Below are 12,735 nucleotides of genomic sequence, written 5' to 3' on the forward strand. Positions count from 1 at the left end.
TCCAAGAAAGGGAGCTGGATAAATAGGCAACTTTCCTTTTTTAACTGAATTCTAAGAAGAAAAAAAAAAAAAAGATTTGTGCTATGGGCCCAATTTAGTTCAGCAAATATTTATTAAAGTGGCTGGTTCGTAACCTCTTTACTATATCTAAGGTGGGTCTCATGTTGTGAACTGGACAGGTAGGAGAGTCTATCATTCAAGTAGACCTCACTTTTACCCTCTACTCTGAATGCGCAGACCTGCCTTTGACTTCTTCCACTGTGAAATCCACGAGTTCATGCCTGTTTTGCAGTACTCTGCCGCCCAGAGCCAAGCAGATGCCTTCTAATCCATCCTATTTGCATTCAGAACTTAAAAAAAATATTTATGAGAAAGAGAGAGAGAGTATGACGTAACGGAGCCTCTTCTCATTGCACATGAACCTCAGACCCATATGCCATTTTGTGCATCGGGCTTGACTTGAGTAATACAGAATTTAACCCTGGGACAGCAGGCTTTGAAGGTAAGCACCTTTAACCACTGAGCCATCGCAGCAGGCCCTGCATTTGGAATCTTTATGTCATGCCTCCATATTCTGGACTGCATTAGGAAGAAATGCTAGTAGTACTCTTCCGATTAAAATAATTTTCTTTAATATGTCTCAACTCCCAGCTCTCTAAGCCTCTAGTACCCATAGGACAAAGGTAAAGCCCTTAACAAGACATATACTTACTCTTCTTGTCTTTCTCACATGGTTGAAAGCCACTTTGTATAGGAAGAATATTAATTAGCCCAAGCAAGAAACTCCCTTCTTCCTTAAAATGCTATTCTGACCCTCCTAACACAATTTATCTCAGTGATTGCTACTGAGCTTGAATTACATTATAATAATAATTGTTATTATTATTTGTGGTATTTCACATGGTAGTCAAACACTCTACTGTGAAGCTATGGCCGCAGCCCTATTACTACGACTGAATCATTCCTTTCTTTCCAACCAGACTGGGAAGTCTGAGGGCAGAATCCGTCCTCTCTGAGGGTTGGTTACTATTGTTTTACAGTGCTCAGCATAGCGTGAATCACCCAATGTCTATAAGTTGAGCTCATGAATTAACAGAAAAGGAAAACAGAGAGTGTTCTAGAGCTTACAAAAACCCAGTAACAGGGCTGGAGAGATGGCTTAGCGGTTAAGCGCTTGCCTGTGAAGCCTAAGGACCCTGGTTCGAGGCTCGGTTCCCCAGGTCCCACGTTAGCCAGATGCACAAGGGGGCGCACGCGTCTGCAGTTCGTTTGCAGAGGCTGGAAGCCCTGGTGCGCCCATTCTCTCTCTCTCCCTCTATCTGTCTTTCTCTCTGTGTCTGTCACTCTCAAATAAATTAAAAAAAAAACAAAACAAAAACCCAGTAACAATTTCCACCTGGAACATTCAATGCTATTGGAGAATTGGCATCAGCGCTGGGCCTGGAAAAGAACTCATAGGATTTCAGTAGGTGGAGATGATCGGAGAGAAATTCCAGGCAGAAGAAATAGTGAGGGTTTAGGTAGGGTGGGTGTTCTTTGGGGTGTGTTTGTGAGGTGTATGTTCCCCACATTGCACCTTAGTCGCTCACGTCTGTGTGTGCTGTCTGTGTGAATCTGCACGTATCTGTGCTTGGAGGAATGAGTGAATGTGTGTGTGTGTGCTTGTGTGTGCTTGTGTTTGTGTGTGTGCATGTTTGTTTATTACTGGGAAGCTTCCGAGATTTAAAAGGTAGCTGTAAGATAGTTTTGATTGTATCTTGTAGGAATTTCATAAATATACCAACTGAGATCAAACATCCATATCCCTTCGAAAGAAGAGCCACACACACACACACACCATTAACTAGATTCTTCCAGCCCTTGTGACATGGCTGAGTTTATCCAGACGTGAAAAGGTAGCTGAAATTATCTCTGCTCCAAGAACATACTGGCTGAGTATCTCAGTAAGTAATCACTGCCCATTCACAACACACTTCCTAGCTGCTAAAAGACAGTTAAGCGCCTTCAAAGCACTATGCTTAAATTATATTAATAACAATGCATAAAAATTGTTACAAAGTTAATTTCTCCCTTTTGTATTTCTTTCACCCAAGCCACTTTTCTCCATCTGAGGTCAATTATTTTTCTTTGTCCTCAAAACTTCAGTATATTTTCTGAGAATACTCAAAGGTTTAGCACCAAAATTCAGTTTATTTTGAAGGCAAGGACTTTTTTCTTCCTCCCACACAGCCTTATTTGGGTGAGTTGAGGACTGTTTTTAAGTGCAAAATAAATTCATGATAGAGATTTAAAAATTCTGTCAAAAATTTTCTTTTCTGTATAGGGAACTTCTAGGAATTAAAATAATGTCAAGTATGGTCTTATAAGTACCCAGGAATGCCAGCTTTCATCTTAAGAACTCAAGAGTGCTCTGGCCTTAGTGATCTGGGCTTTCAATGTGTGTGTGTGTGTGTGTGTGTGTGTGTGTGTGTGTGTGTGTGTGTATGTACACGTATGTGTATGCATGAGTATGTGAAACAGCTTTGGGTGCCATTTACCCCCTTTTATTTTTGTTTTTTCAAGGTATAGTCTCACTCTAGTCCAGGCTGACTTGGAATTCACTATGTAGTCTCATGGTGGCCTTGAACTCATGACTATCCTCCTACCTCTGCCTCCCAAGTGCTGGGATGAGAGATGTGCGCCACCATGCCCAGCTTTAAATATTTTATTTTATTGTATTTATTTGAGATAAGGAGAGAAAGAGAGAGAGAGAGAGGAGAGAGAGAGAGAAGATGAGAGAATGGGCATACCAGGGCCTCCAGATGCTGCAAATGAACTCTGGATGCGTGTGCTACTTTGTGCATCTGGCTTATGTGGGTCCTGGGGAATCAAACTGTGGTCTTTAGGCTTTGCAGGCAAACACCTTAACTGCTAAGCCATCTCTCCAGCTCCCATCTACCTTTTTGAAGACGGGGTCTCTCACTGGTCTGGAGTTCACCAATTAGTCCTGACTGGTTGGTCAGTGAGTCCCCGGGATCCTCCCATTTCTGCCTCTCTAGTTTTGGTATTACAGGTTTGTACCACATTTGTATGTGGTTTCTGGGGTCAAACTCAGGTCCTGGTAAGACAAACACGTTACTATCTCCCCACCCCTGGTCTTTTGTTTCTTAGCTCCATGATTAAGCGACAGCTTGTTTCATCTCTCACTGTATTCTCATAGTTGGAGCAAAGCAATCCCAGGCAAGCCGCTCATTGGCTCGGCCTAAGTCACATGCACATTCCTGGACCAGTCCCTGCAGCCAGGAGATTCGATGAACTGATGTGTCTATTCTTGAAGTCATAGGTGGGCATCTCTTCAAGAGAAAAATCAGTATCTTTTAACTAAAGGAACTGGAAATAGATGATGACAGGCAAACCAGCCATAGACTATCTGGTCACTGCTCTTATGAATTTAAACATGGAATAAAAAGGTGAAGTTCCCTTGTAGGATTCTTTTTCCCCACAGTTTTTTTTTTTTAATTTTTTTGGTTCATTTTTTATTTATTTATTTGAGAGCGACAGACATAGAGAGAAAGACACATAGAGGGAGAGAGAGAGAATGGGCGCGCCAGGGCTTCCAGCCACTGCAAAAGAACTCCAGACGCGTGCGCCCCCTTGTGCATCTGGCTAACGTGGGACCTGGGGAACCGAGCCTCGAACCGGGGTCCTTAGGCTTCACAGGCAAGCGCTTAACCGCTAAGCCATCTCTCCAGCCCTTCCCCACAGTTTTAAACAATGACAACATACAGGAGGGGAAGCCAAGCTCTCCTTTGTGTTGTGTAATGCGTCATAGATGGGATTTTTTGGTGTTAGAGACAGTGGGGCGTCCATGAGACCAAGAGAAGTAAGTCTAAGTCATCAGGATTAGGGCCATGCTTACACAGCAGACTTAGTTCTATGAAGTTCTTCCCACGGGCCACTCTTGTGTCTTTTCTGGTTGACCGATGGGTGCATACCTGGATTTGTCAGGGAGAGCAGTAGAACTGGGAAGGGCAGGGGGCATTGAGGAAGTTGCTGTATCTAGCAGCTCATAAACCTTCGCAATCCATCTTTCCCTGCAAGTCAGCCTTGGGTTGTAACTTCTGTCATGAGGTGGAGTTTGTGTGTGTGCCATGGCGTCACTAAAGAGTCTGCTCACTAGATGGCTTGTGCCTTAATTTACGTTGTTTTGGGAAGTTTGCACGTGTGCAGGGCAAGAAGAGACATGGAGCTATAGTGTGGGCCTCAGGTTTGATGAACAGAAACATGGTGTGCACAGTGGAGAAGGACCTTTGGGTTTCAGGCAGCCTCGTGGTCTCGTTTCACTGAGTGAGTTGGGGCAAGTCATATGATTTCTCCATTTCAGTTCCCTGAACTGTGAAGTCGGGATTGTGAGCCTTACCTTGTAGGACTCGGGGGCATGGTTAGACTAAGCAGAGACGTTTCCTGGCCGAACAGAAATGCTCTAAGGACACGTCCAACACTGAACCCCTCCACCTGCCGTCGTGGGAGGGGGAGATGTGCGACAAGGGCCCTCCACTCTCTGGGGAGCCATTGGTAGTTAATGGCTCTCAGCGTGGGAGCTGGCATTTTTCTTGAGTACTGTAGCCACTGGTAAGTTTCCCATGTACCCACGAATAACCCTACACCCGTGAATCTGCAACCCTAACTAAGCTCAGTGGAGTCCCCAAAATAGACATGGAAGTCGAAGGGTAACTATTGGGAAGAAGACAGGGCTCAGTAGGCATGGGGGGGGGGGGCTAAGAGAGGGCAATGGGAGTGAGTATGCTCAAAATCCATTATATACATATGTGAATCTGTCAAAGAGCAAATAAAAATATCTGGAAGTGACCTTATTATTGTATTAAATGGTTAGGGTGGAGATACATGCGAAGTTTAGAATCCTAAGGAAAGAAAGGAAGCCTTTCTACACAGGGTGATATTTGAACTGCCTGACATGCTAAGATAGCATAATAACAGCCATCATACATGTTGTCTGCCTTGCTATGTTTTGTGTTCTCTGTAGCATGTGTGTTTTGGGTTCAGGCAGGCATCGCTGCAGCCCTCCAAGGTGCATACTGTTCTCTCTACCTGTTATGAATGAAGGTGAAACTCAGAAAGGTTAAGTGACTTTCCCAAAGCTACTCAGCAAAGGGTAAAGCCAGCGGGAACACTTATTTCTACTTGACCTCAAAAGCTGTTCTCTTACCCACGCAAAACATCCAGTCCTCCTGAAGATTGTGTTTGCGTTTTCCCAGAGAAATAAAAAGAGATGACATCAGTATAACATGTCCCAAAAGGAAAAGGCTTGCCAATATTCTGCTTTAAATCTATTTGCATATATGTGATATTATTGGTTTGACCTTTGTCTCATAACGGATTCATTGCTCCAAGGAGGCAGAAATCATTGTTTAATCCATCATTGGTCTTAGGACGGTACCAGCACATAGGAAGCGTTCAATAAATCCATGTCAAATGAATGGAGGATTTGCTGTGCTCAGTACTCTGCTGAGTCCGTGTCACACGTCACAACACTCAGGGCAGGGTAGTTGAGCAAATGACTCTGCCGACCCTTGTGTCTTAAAAAGGACAGTATCACCGAAGCTGGACAATTTTGTAAGTTAGCCACATGGGATATTTCTGTGCAGCCGGAAAAAAAAAATTTTCCAGTGCAAATGATGAGGTAATGTAAAGAGAGCGGAACTTCCCTTCTTCACTCCCGTCACCTCCCGGGTGCTCAGTGCGTCTGAATTCTCTTGAAGGGCCCGAGCTTCATTTCTGTCACCAGCAGAGAGGTGACGGGGTCATAGCAGCACAGACAAGCTGCGCTGGGCACTTCGCTTCTCCGACGAGGTGTCTTCCTTGAGGCTGGTGTTACAAAGAAACGCTGACCTGTGGGGTCGGCCAGTCGCTGAGGAGGAGGCGGGAGAACGGCGATGATGATGATGCGGGTAACTTCCTCCCAGCGCCCGTGTGCCTGGTGCCAATGAACTGTCAAATAAAATGAAGGCTCCCAACATACAGCCTTCAATTTGATTTTGCCAAGACGCTGGCTGCTGCTCGGAGGGAATACAATCGATTCTATTTTGACTGGCCTTGATACGAGCTAAGCAGTCAGTCTCCACACTACAGATTAGTAAGTCCACCTGCATTTGCAACTGAAATGGGACTGTATCTGGGATTGAAATGATGTTTCTAATTCCATCATTGGCTCTGTCCTCCTTACGTCAGCTCTTCCCACAATCCTTTTCTCTTTCTCCGTCCTTCTCCCCATCCCTTCCTTCTCACCCTCTGGGGACAGTACTCTTTCACCTGATTATTATTTTTTCTTTTCCATTCTTAAGAAAGAGTATGAGGTCTCTCTTCTGTGCCAGGGACTTGTTTTTGCTTTTCACACACTGCCTTATTTGATTCCCATGATGTTATAGGGAGTAGGCAGAACCATGCCATTCCATAGAGCAGGAAATGGATCCTACTTAGTTTTTATAGCCCACAAGTGGAGGAGATGCGTGTTCAAACCCACACCCCCATGATTCCCACACACCATCCTATTTCCATGGCGTCATAGACTCTGGCAAGGTTGGAACTCCATGTCGAGCCCAGAAGTACGCAATTGGGGAAGCATCACCCTGGACATGCATGTTTTATCATGCCTGTGGAGGAGCCTGGGATGGGTAGGTATGATATTGCTCATATTCTTAGCATGTAAGTGGATGTGTATATTGAGGTACACAGCAGAAAAGTCCTTCAGCCTGAGGGGTGGTTCCTGCTCTGTCTTCTGCGTGGACTTGCCCTTCTGGAGGTCAGTGGTCGGGAGGCACGAATGGGCTGGGGAGATGTCTCAGTGGGTAAAGTACTGGCCATATAAGCCTGAGTTTGGATCCCCAGAACCTATGTGAAAGCTGAGTGCTGTGCAGTATGCCTGGAATCCTAGCATTGGGGAGCTGGAAGAGACAGGGGTGTGCCTGGGGCTTTCTAGTTAGATAGTCTAGCCGAGTCAGGGATATGCAAGTTCAGCAAAAGACCCCTTCTCAAACAATAAGGTAGGCGGATTTTTCCTCAGGTGAGCTCTCCAGGTGCGCATGTGTGTATGAAGGGTCCCCTCTCTGCTTGCAAGCCTTTCTGCTTCTGTTGTCCCCTTTTTCTATTTTCTCTTAAAATAAAAAACAATCAAGTGGAGAATGTTTGGAAAAGACACCTGATATGTCCTCTGGCCATTGCGCAAACACACACCAGTATACGTGTTCCCACACATATGTGCCTATCTTGTACATACGGCTGTGCATTCGTACGTGAGTACACGAGCCTGTGCCCATATGCACATCTGCACACACGCAAACATGCAAACACACATGCACACACACCACACTGTAGTACACATTCCGAAAAGATAAAAGTGTATTTTTCTCTGTGTGTGTGTGTGTCTTTGTGACGCAGGTGGGCAAGTGGGAGAACCAGACGCTGAGCCTGAGGCATGCTGTGTGGCCGAGATACAAGTCCTTTTCTGACTGTGAGCCCGACGACAACCATCTGAGCATTGTCACCCTGGAGGAAGCGCCCTTTGTCATCGTGGAGGACATAGACCCACTGACCGAGACGTGTGTGAGGAACACTGTGCCCTGCCGGAAGTTTGTTAAAATCAAGTGAGTCCTGGGGTTGTTCGAGGCTCAATGGGGTCTGTCCTGTAAAATGAGCGTGTGTCACAGATGGCCAAAGCACCTATGCTTCAATCAAATTAAATGTTCTCTACTGTAATCATTTTGTAATAATAAGCCAGAAGCCTTAGATGCCTGGGTGCGTATCAAGTGTGCAATGCTGGAATGAGGTGGGTGGTTTTGCCTATGGGAAATAGATTAAAAAAAAACAAAAACATATAAAGACATGGTTTAGTTACTTTCTCATTGCTCTGAACACATACTTGACCAGAAGAAACTTAGGGAAAGAAGGGTTTATTTTGGCTTACATTTTCAAGGATGGTGGAGAAGGCATGGCAACAGGAACAAGAAGCAGAGATGGCCACATCAGCAGACAGGAAGCAGAGGGTAAGAAGGAAGTAGGGTTGGGATACAAAACCTCAAGCTCTCCCAGTGACCCACTTCCTCCAGCAAGGCTCCACCTCTTAAAGGTTCCACAGCCTTTCGAAACACTTCCACCCTGGAGACCATATGTTCACATACATGAGCCCGTGGGAACATTTCACACTCAATCCCCAACAAGGGAAGATCAAGTGAATAACAAGAAGAGAGACCCAAATACTGGCTCATCATATGTAAGGATCTCATTCTTCCCCCAGCCCTTCATTCTTTCTTTCAGTAACCATTTATGTTCTGTTTCCTGGATTTTCCCTTTATTCTGTCTTCTCCAGAACATTCTTCATCCTTCCACTTCTCTTTCACAGTTCCAAGATCCACACTTTCTAAGTCTTTTTTTTTTTTTTCTGAGATAGGGTCTCACTCTAGCCCAGGCTGACCTGGAATTCACTATGTAGTTTCAGGATGGCCTCGAACTCACAGCAATCCTCCTACCTCTGCCTCTCGAGTGCTGGTATATAAAAGGCATGCACCACAATGCTCAGCTCCAACTTTTTTTTTTTTTTTGAAATGTATGTGTTTGGGGTGGACACATGTCTTGCATATGATTTCCAAGTGTGATACATGTGAGAGCTGAGCTTGTGGCCATTTCCTGGCTCACTTGTGGCAAACAAACATCACATTTGTGTCTTTTCCTCCTTTGTCACGTTTGAAGAGAGAGAAGACTTTGGGGACTGAGGGCTCTCCTTCATGTATGAACCCTCTGGGAAGAGAGGAAGGTTCTTGGCCAAGGCTAAGGTCCTGATCCTTTCTAATGCAAACATGTGCCAAAGCACCTGCTGGGCCCTACTGAAGGAGAAGGCCATCTTGGGAGGGGAATCTTCTTTTGTCCGATATTTTCTGATACATCCTCTCAGATGGCCAGTTGTAACTTGCCCTGTGTGTTTCACCATTGCATACCCAAGTCAGGTTCCCTCTGCCACTTTTTGGGGGTGATTTCCATTTTTAACCTTATCACTACTTTTTATAGGCCATCGTTTTTGGGATGGGTAGGTAGGATATATTGCTCATATTCTTAGCATGTAAGTGGATGTACATGTTGAGGTACACAGCAGAAAAGTCCTTCAGCCTGAGGGGTGGTTCCTCCTCTGTCTTCTGTGTGGATCTGCCCTTCTGGAGGTCAGTGGTTGGGAGGCATGAATAGGCAGGGGAATTTAACTGTGGTCCTTTTCCCCTGGATGACAAGCTGCCTAAATGCAGGGAATGTAGCTTGTTAATCTTTGTATCCTCAGTGTAACACCTCCAGCTGCACAGAGGCTCGTTGGCTAGCTAGATGATGAACAGAAACTTCCATTGCCTCGCTCCAACCCAAACTCTCACTACAGTCATTACTGTCCAAGATGCATTACCACCCCAGATCTCAGCGCTTTGCATTAGCATACATATTTTCAAAAATACCTGACTGTTAAGCGTATTATGAAGGCACATTTTGACTTAGAGAAAAGCTTTTCAACAAGGTCATTAAAGTCAGCCTCCATGGAGTTAAAATTAGGAGATATGAGAGAGATAAATATCTCTCTTTTGACAAAGCTTCCCCCTTGCCAGTTCCTCCTACGGCTCCTCCTTTCTTTAGGAAACAGTCCCTGGAAATGAGGAAGAGGTAGAGCATGACATTAAATGGTTACTAGGCCACCCCATGTTAGAGTCACGATGGCTTAATAATTTTTCCCAAATTCCCTTTGCAGCTCAGTTCCACAGATATTGTTGTGAATTATAAAAGAATAAGTGAACAGATACATTTAGTTTGCATTCAACAGTTTATGTTAGACATGTGTGAGCAGAAAAAGACGTGGATCTTGTGGTCACATGATGAAAACAGTAAGAATGCAGCTGAACTAATGAGGGAACAGGGCAACTTCATGCTGATAAGCCTTGTGACAGAGATGCATAATGAGATGCACGTTGAGAGCAAATTGAGGTGTGTAAGGGTATATTCACTCACAACAGTTAGGCTCAGGTAGTAGACATGAAGACCCCAGCATCTGAGTCTGAAAGAAGAACATTCCAGGTACAGGTGCAAAGGCCCTGAGGCAGGAAAGACCTCAAATTTTGGAAACAAAAGGAAATCCAGTGAATGTCACAGAGGGAATGAGCTGGAAGAAGTGTGGAGGGAAGAATGTGGGAAAGTTGTCAATGGAGGCTCAGATGTGAGCAGAGGTTTCCTGAGTGTACTTTTGTTGATTGGATGAAGAAGGTTGTATCAGGCACAAAGCAAACAGTATAAACTGCTTTATATTTGTTGTCCCTAAGAGGCTAGTTAAATAGGTATTCTTGTTCTTCACAGTCAATAAAAGGAATTTACAGTCGGAGGTCAGTTGTGCTGAGGATACTGTTCCATTGGTAGATTGCTTGGCTGACATGGACGAAGCCCTGGGCTCAGTCCCCAGCACTATCAACAGGATGGGGTGGTGCATACCTGTAATCCTAGCACCCAGAAGTTGCAGCAAGACGATCATAAGTTCAAGTGCCTCCTGACTACATAGCAATATGCTCTTTTATTTTTTCTTCCAAGGTAGGGTCTCACTCTAGCCTTGGGCCAACCTGGAATCACTATATACTCTCAGGCTCACAGCGATCCTCCTACCTCTGCCTCCCAAGTGCTGGGATTAAAGGCATGCGCCACCACACCCAGCAAGTATACTGAATCTTAAAAAATGAAAAAGTAATAAAACAAAGTCAGAACTGTAAGCAAGTAGATAATGATATCCCAAGTCACGTTAACACGGAAAAAAAAAAGAAGCCAAATAAATTAGTCTCTTTAAAAGAATTGACTTTTCTATTGAACATTATAAGAAGCTTAACACCTTCAAGTTTATGTGTCTGTCTCCTGTGGAGAGGTGGTAGCTTGCAACTTTCCCTTTTCCATATGGGATCAAGAGGAGCTTGCTGTGCCCCTGTGTCTAGGCAAAATTAAAGTCTTGGATTTACTTGAGATCAATAGAGAAGTATTAGGATCCACTAATCCCAATGTTAGCCCAGATTAGATAAATTGCATTTCCTAGATGTAAAGTATTAAGGTAGGGTTGCCAAAAGATTCCTGCTACACAAGCTGATTGCATTTGTGTCCTGGGTAATTCTCTTGCAAGGAAAACTTTTGTTTCCCACTTCTCATGAACGGTGGGGTCTTAAGAGTGCACATCAGTCTCTAAAGAGCTGAGAAGTCAGCAGACCTTCCTTCTAGTCTGTTAGTCAGGTGTTGGATGCATGGAGAGAAAATTGGAAAAAATAATTTTGGCTTGATCAGCAGGGAGTAATGGCCAAAACTGTCAAAGTATTGGGGGGAAGCAGGTGGAGACTGTGGAGTTCCTCACACCTCAGCAGAGACTGGACAGTAAATAGAGCAGGGCTATAAAACCCAACTCTTCCCCCCTTCAGCAGCCAACTTTCTCCAGTGAGATCCCGCCTCCCAGCGGCTCTACCTCCTTCTAAAACAGCGCTCCTAGCCGGGGTCCAGTTGTTCAAATGCATGAGCCTGCTGGACCAGGTATCACACTCCAACCCCCAAGCACTCTCCCAACCATGCTGGGAGTGTTGGCAGCTCAATTCGGGACTGCACAAACTGAGGCTCTAGGGGTGAAGAGATGTACCCAAGGTCCCCAGGTCTGCCCCAGCTCTGATGTGTGTGGCTTACGTCCACTGGCCACTCTGGGTGAACTACAGAGCCTTAGGTGGCACATCTTACCAGATCCCTATAACTGTGTCTATGAGTCATCTTTTCCTATGGGTGGCGGTGGCCAACTGAAAGAAGGTGGGCCCCATTTCCCAGTTGGCAGTTTCCGTGGTTAAACCACATCCCCTTCGCATTCACCAGGGCTGGGAAAGGAGCCAACTGTAGTTCCCAGTCACCAGTCGGTCTGTTCTCAACAGTCACCATGATAAATTAAATTGGTCCCTTTGATGCATGTTTTTTTTTTTTTTTCAACTCCGTTCCCAGGACCTAGGTGCTTAAATAGAGGAGGCATATGGTGGGTGGCCACAGGGTAAAAATATCGACCTCATGGTTGTGGACATGAGGGATCATTCACTCATGAATTGGCAGAGAATGTATGCATGTGTTTGATTCTGAACCTTAGACTTGGAGCACTTGTAACTTCTGTGTAAGCGCTCCCAGGAATCTTGGCCAGGTGAAGGGGGATGCTAAGACAGAAAAAGCAGGGAAGGAGCTGAGTAATGGGGATCTGAATGCACAGAGGTGGGACCGAGGCCTCAATGTATGATGTCCAGTTAGCAGGGAAAAGAAGACAGAATTTGATTTTGGCACATTTTTAAGTCAACCTTGATTGCAGTGCTCTGGGGAGCGGGTGGGAGTCAAACAGGTATCCACCTCCAACGGCTTTACCATGTTGAGCCCACCAACAATTGTATGTAATGACACACTAATGGACCTTCCCAGGTGGGGAAGACGCTAGAGAAGGGCACCTAAGTTGCAGGCTAAGAGAGTGAAATCTCCATGGCATTTTTGTCCAACAGGAGTAGGATCACTGAGTGGAAGTCAGGGACCAGATATGGTTAAATGGTGAAAACAGTGGATCAAGGGAAGCCACGTGTGCTCCTGAGATAAAGGAAAGCAATGGAATTCAGATGCTATTTGCAACCTACTGCTAGAAAAGTCATATTGTCAGCTCTGTCCACATTCACAGATACAGAT

At 45.0% G+C, this 12,735-nt stretch overlaps 1 protein-coding gene across 1 annotated transcript in view; it reads left to right on the forward strand.

Moving 5' to 3' along the window:
* Positions 1-12,735, forward strand: part of Grin2a (glutamate ionotropic receptor NMDA type subunit 2A) — a 453,099-nt gene that overhangs the window by 353,676 nt on the left and 86,688 nt on the right. Inside the window, exon 5 of the mRNA XM_004652254.2 lies at positions 7,435-7,640. Coding sequence (XP_004652311.1) covers positions 7,435-7,640 — 206 coding nt within the window. The remainder of the gene's footprint in view (positions 1-7,434; positions 7,641-12,735) is intronic.

The sequence above is a fragment of the Jaculus jaculus genome, chromosome 11 (assembly GCF_020740685.1).
Source record: "Jaculus jaculus isolate mJacJac1 chromosome 11, mJacJac1.mat.Y.cur, whole genome shotgun sequence".
Classification (NCBI taxonomy): domain Eukaryota; kingdom Metazoa; phylum Chordata; class Mammalia; order Rodentia; family Dipodidae; genus Jaculus; species Jaculus jaculus.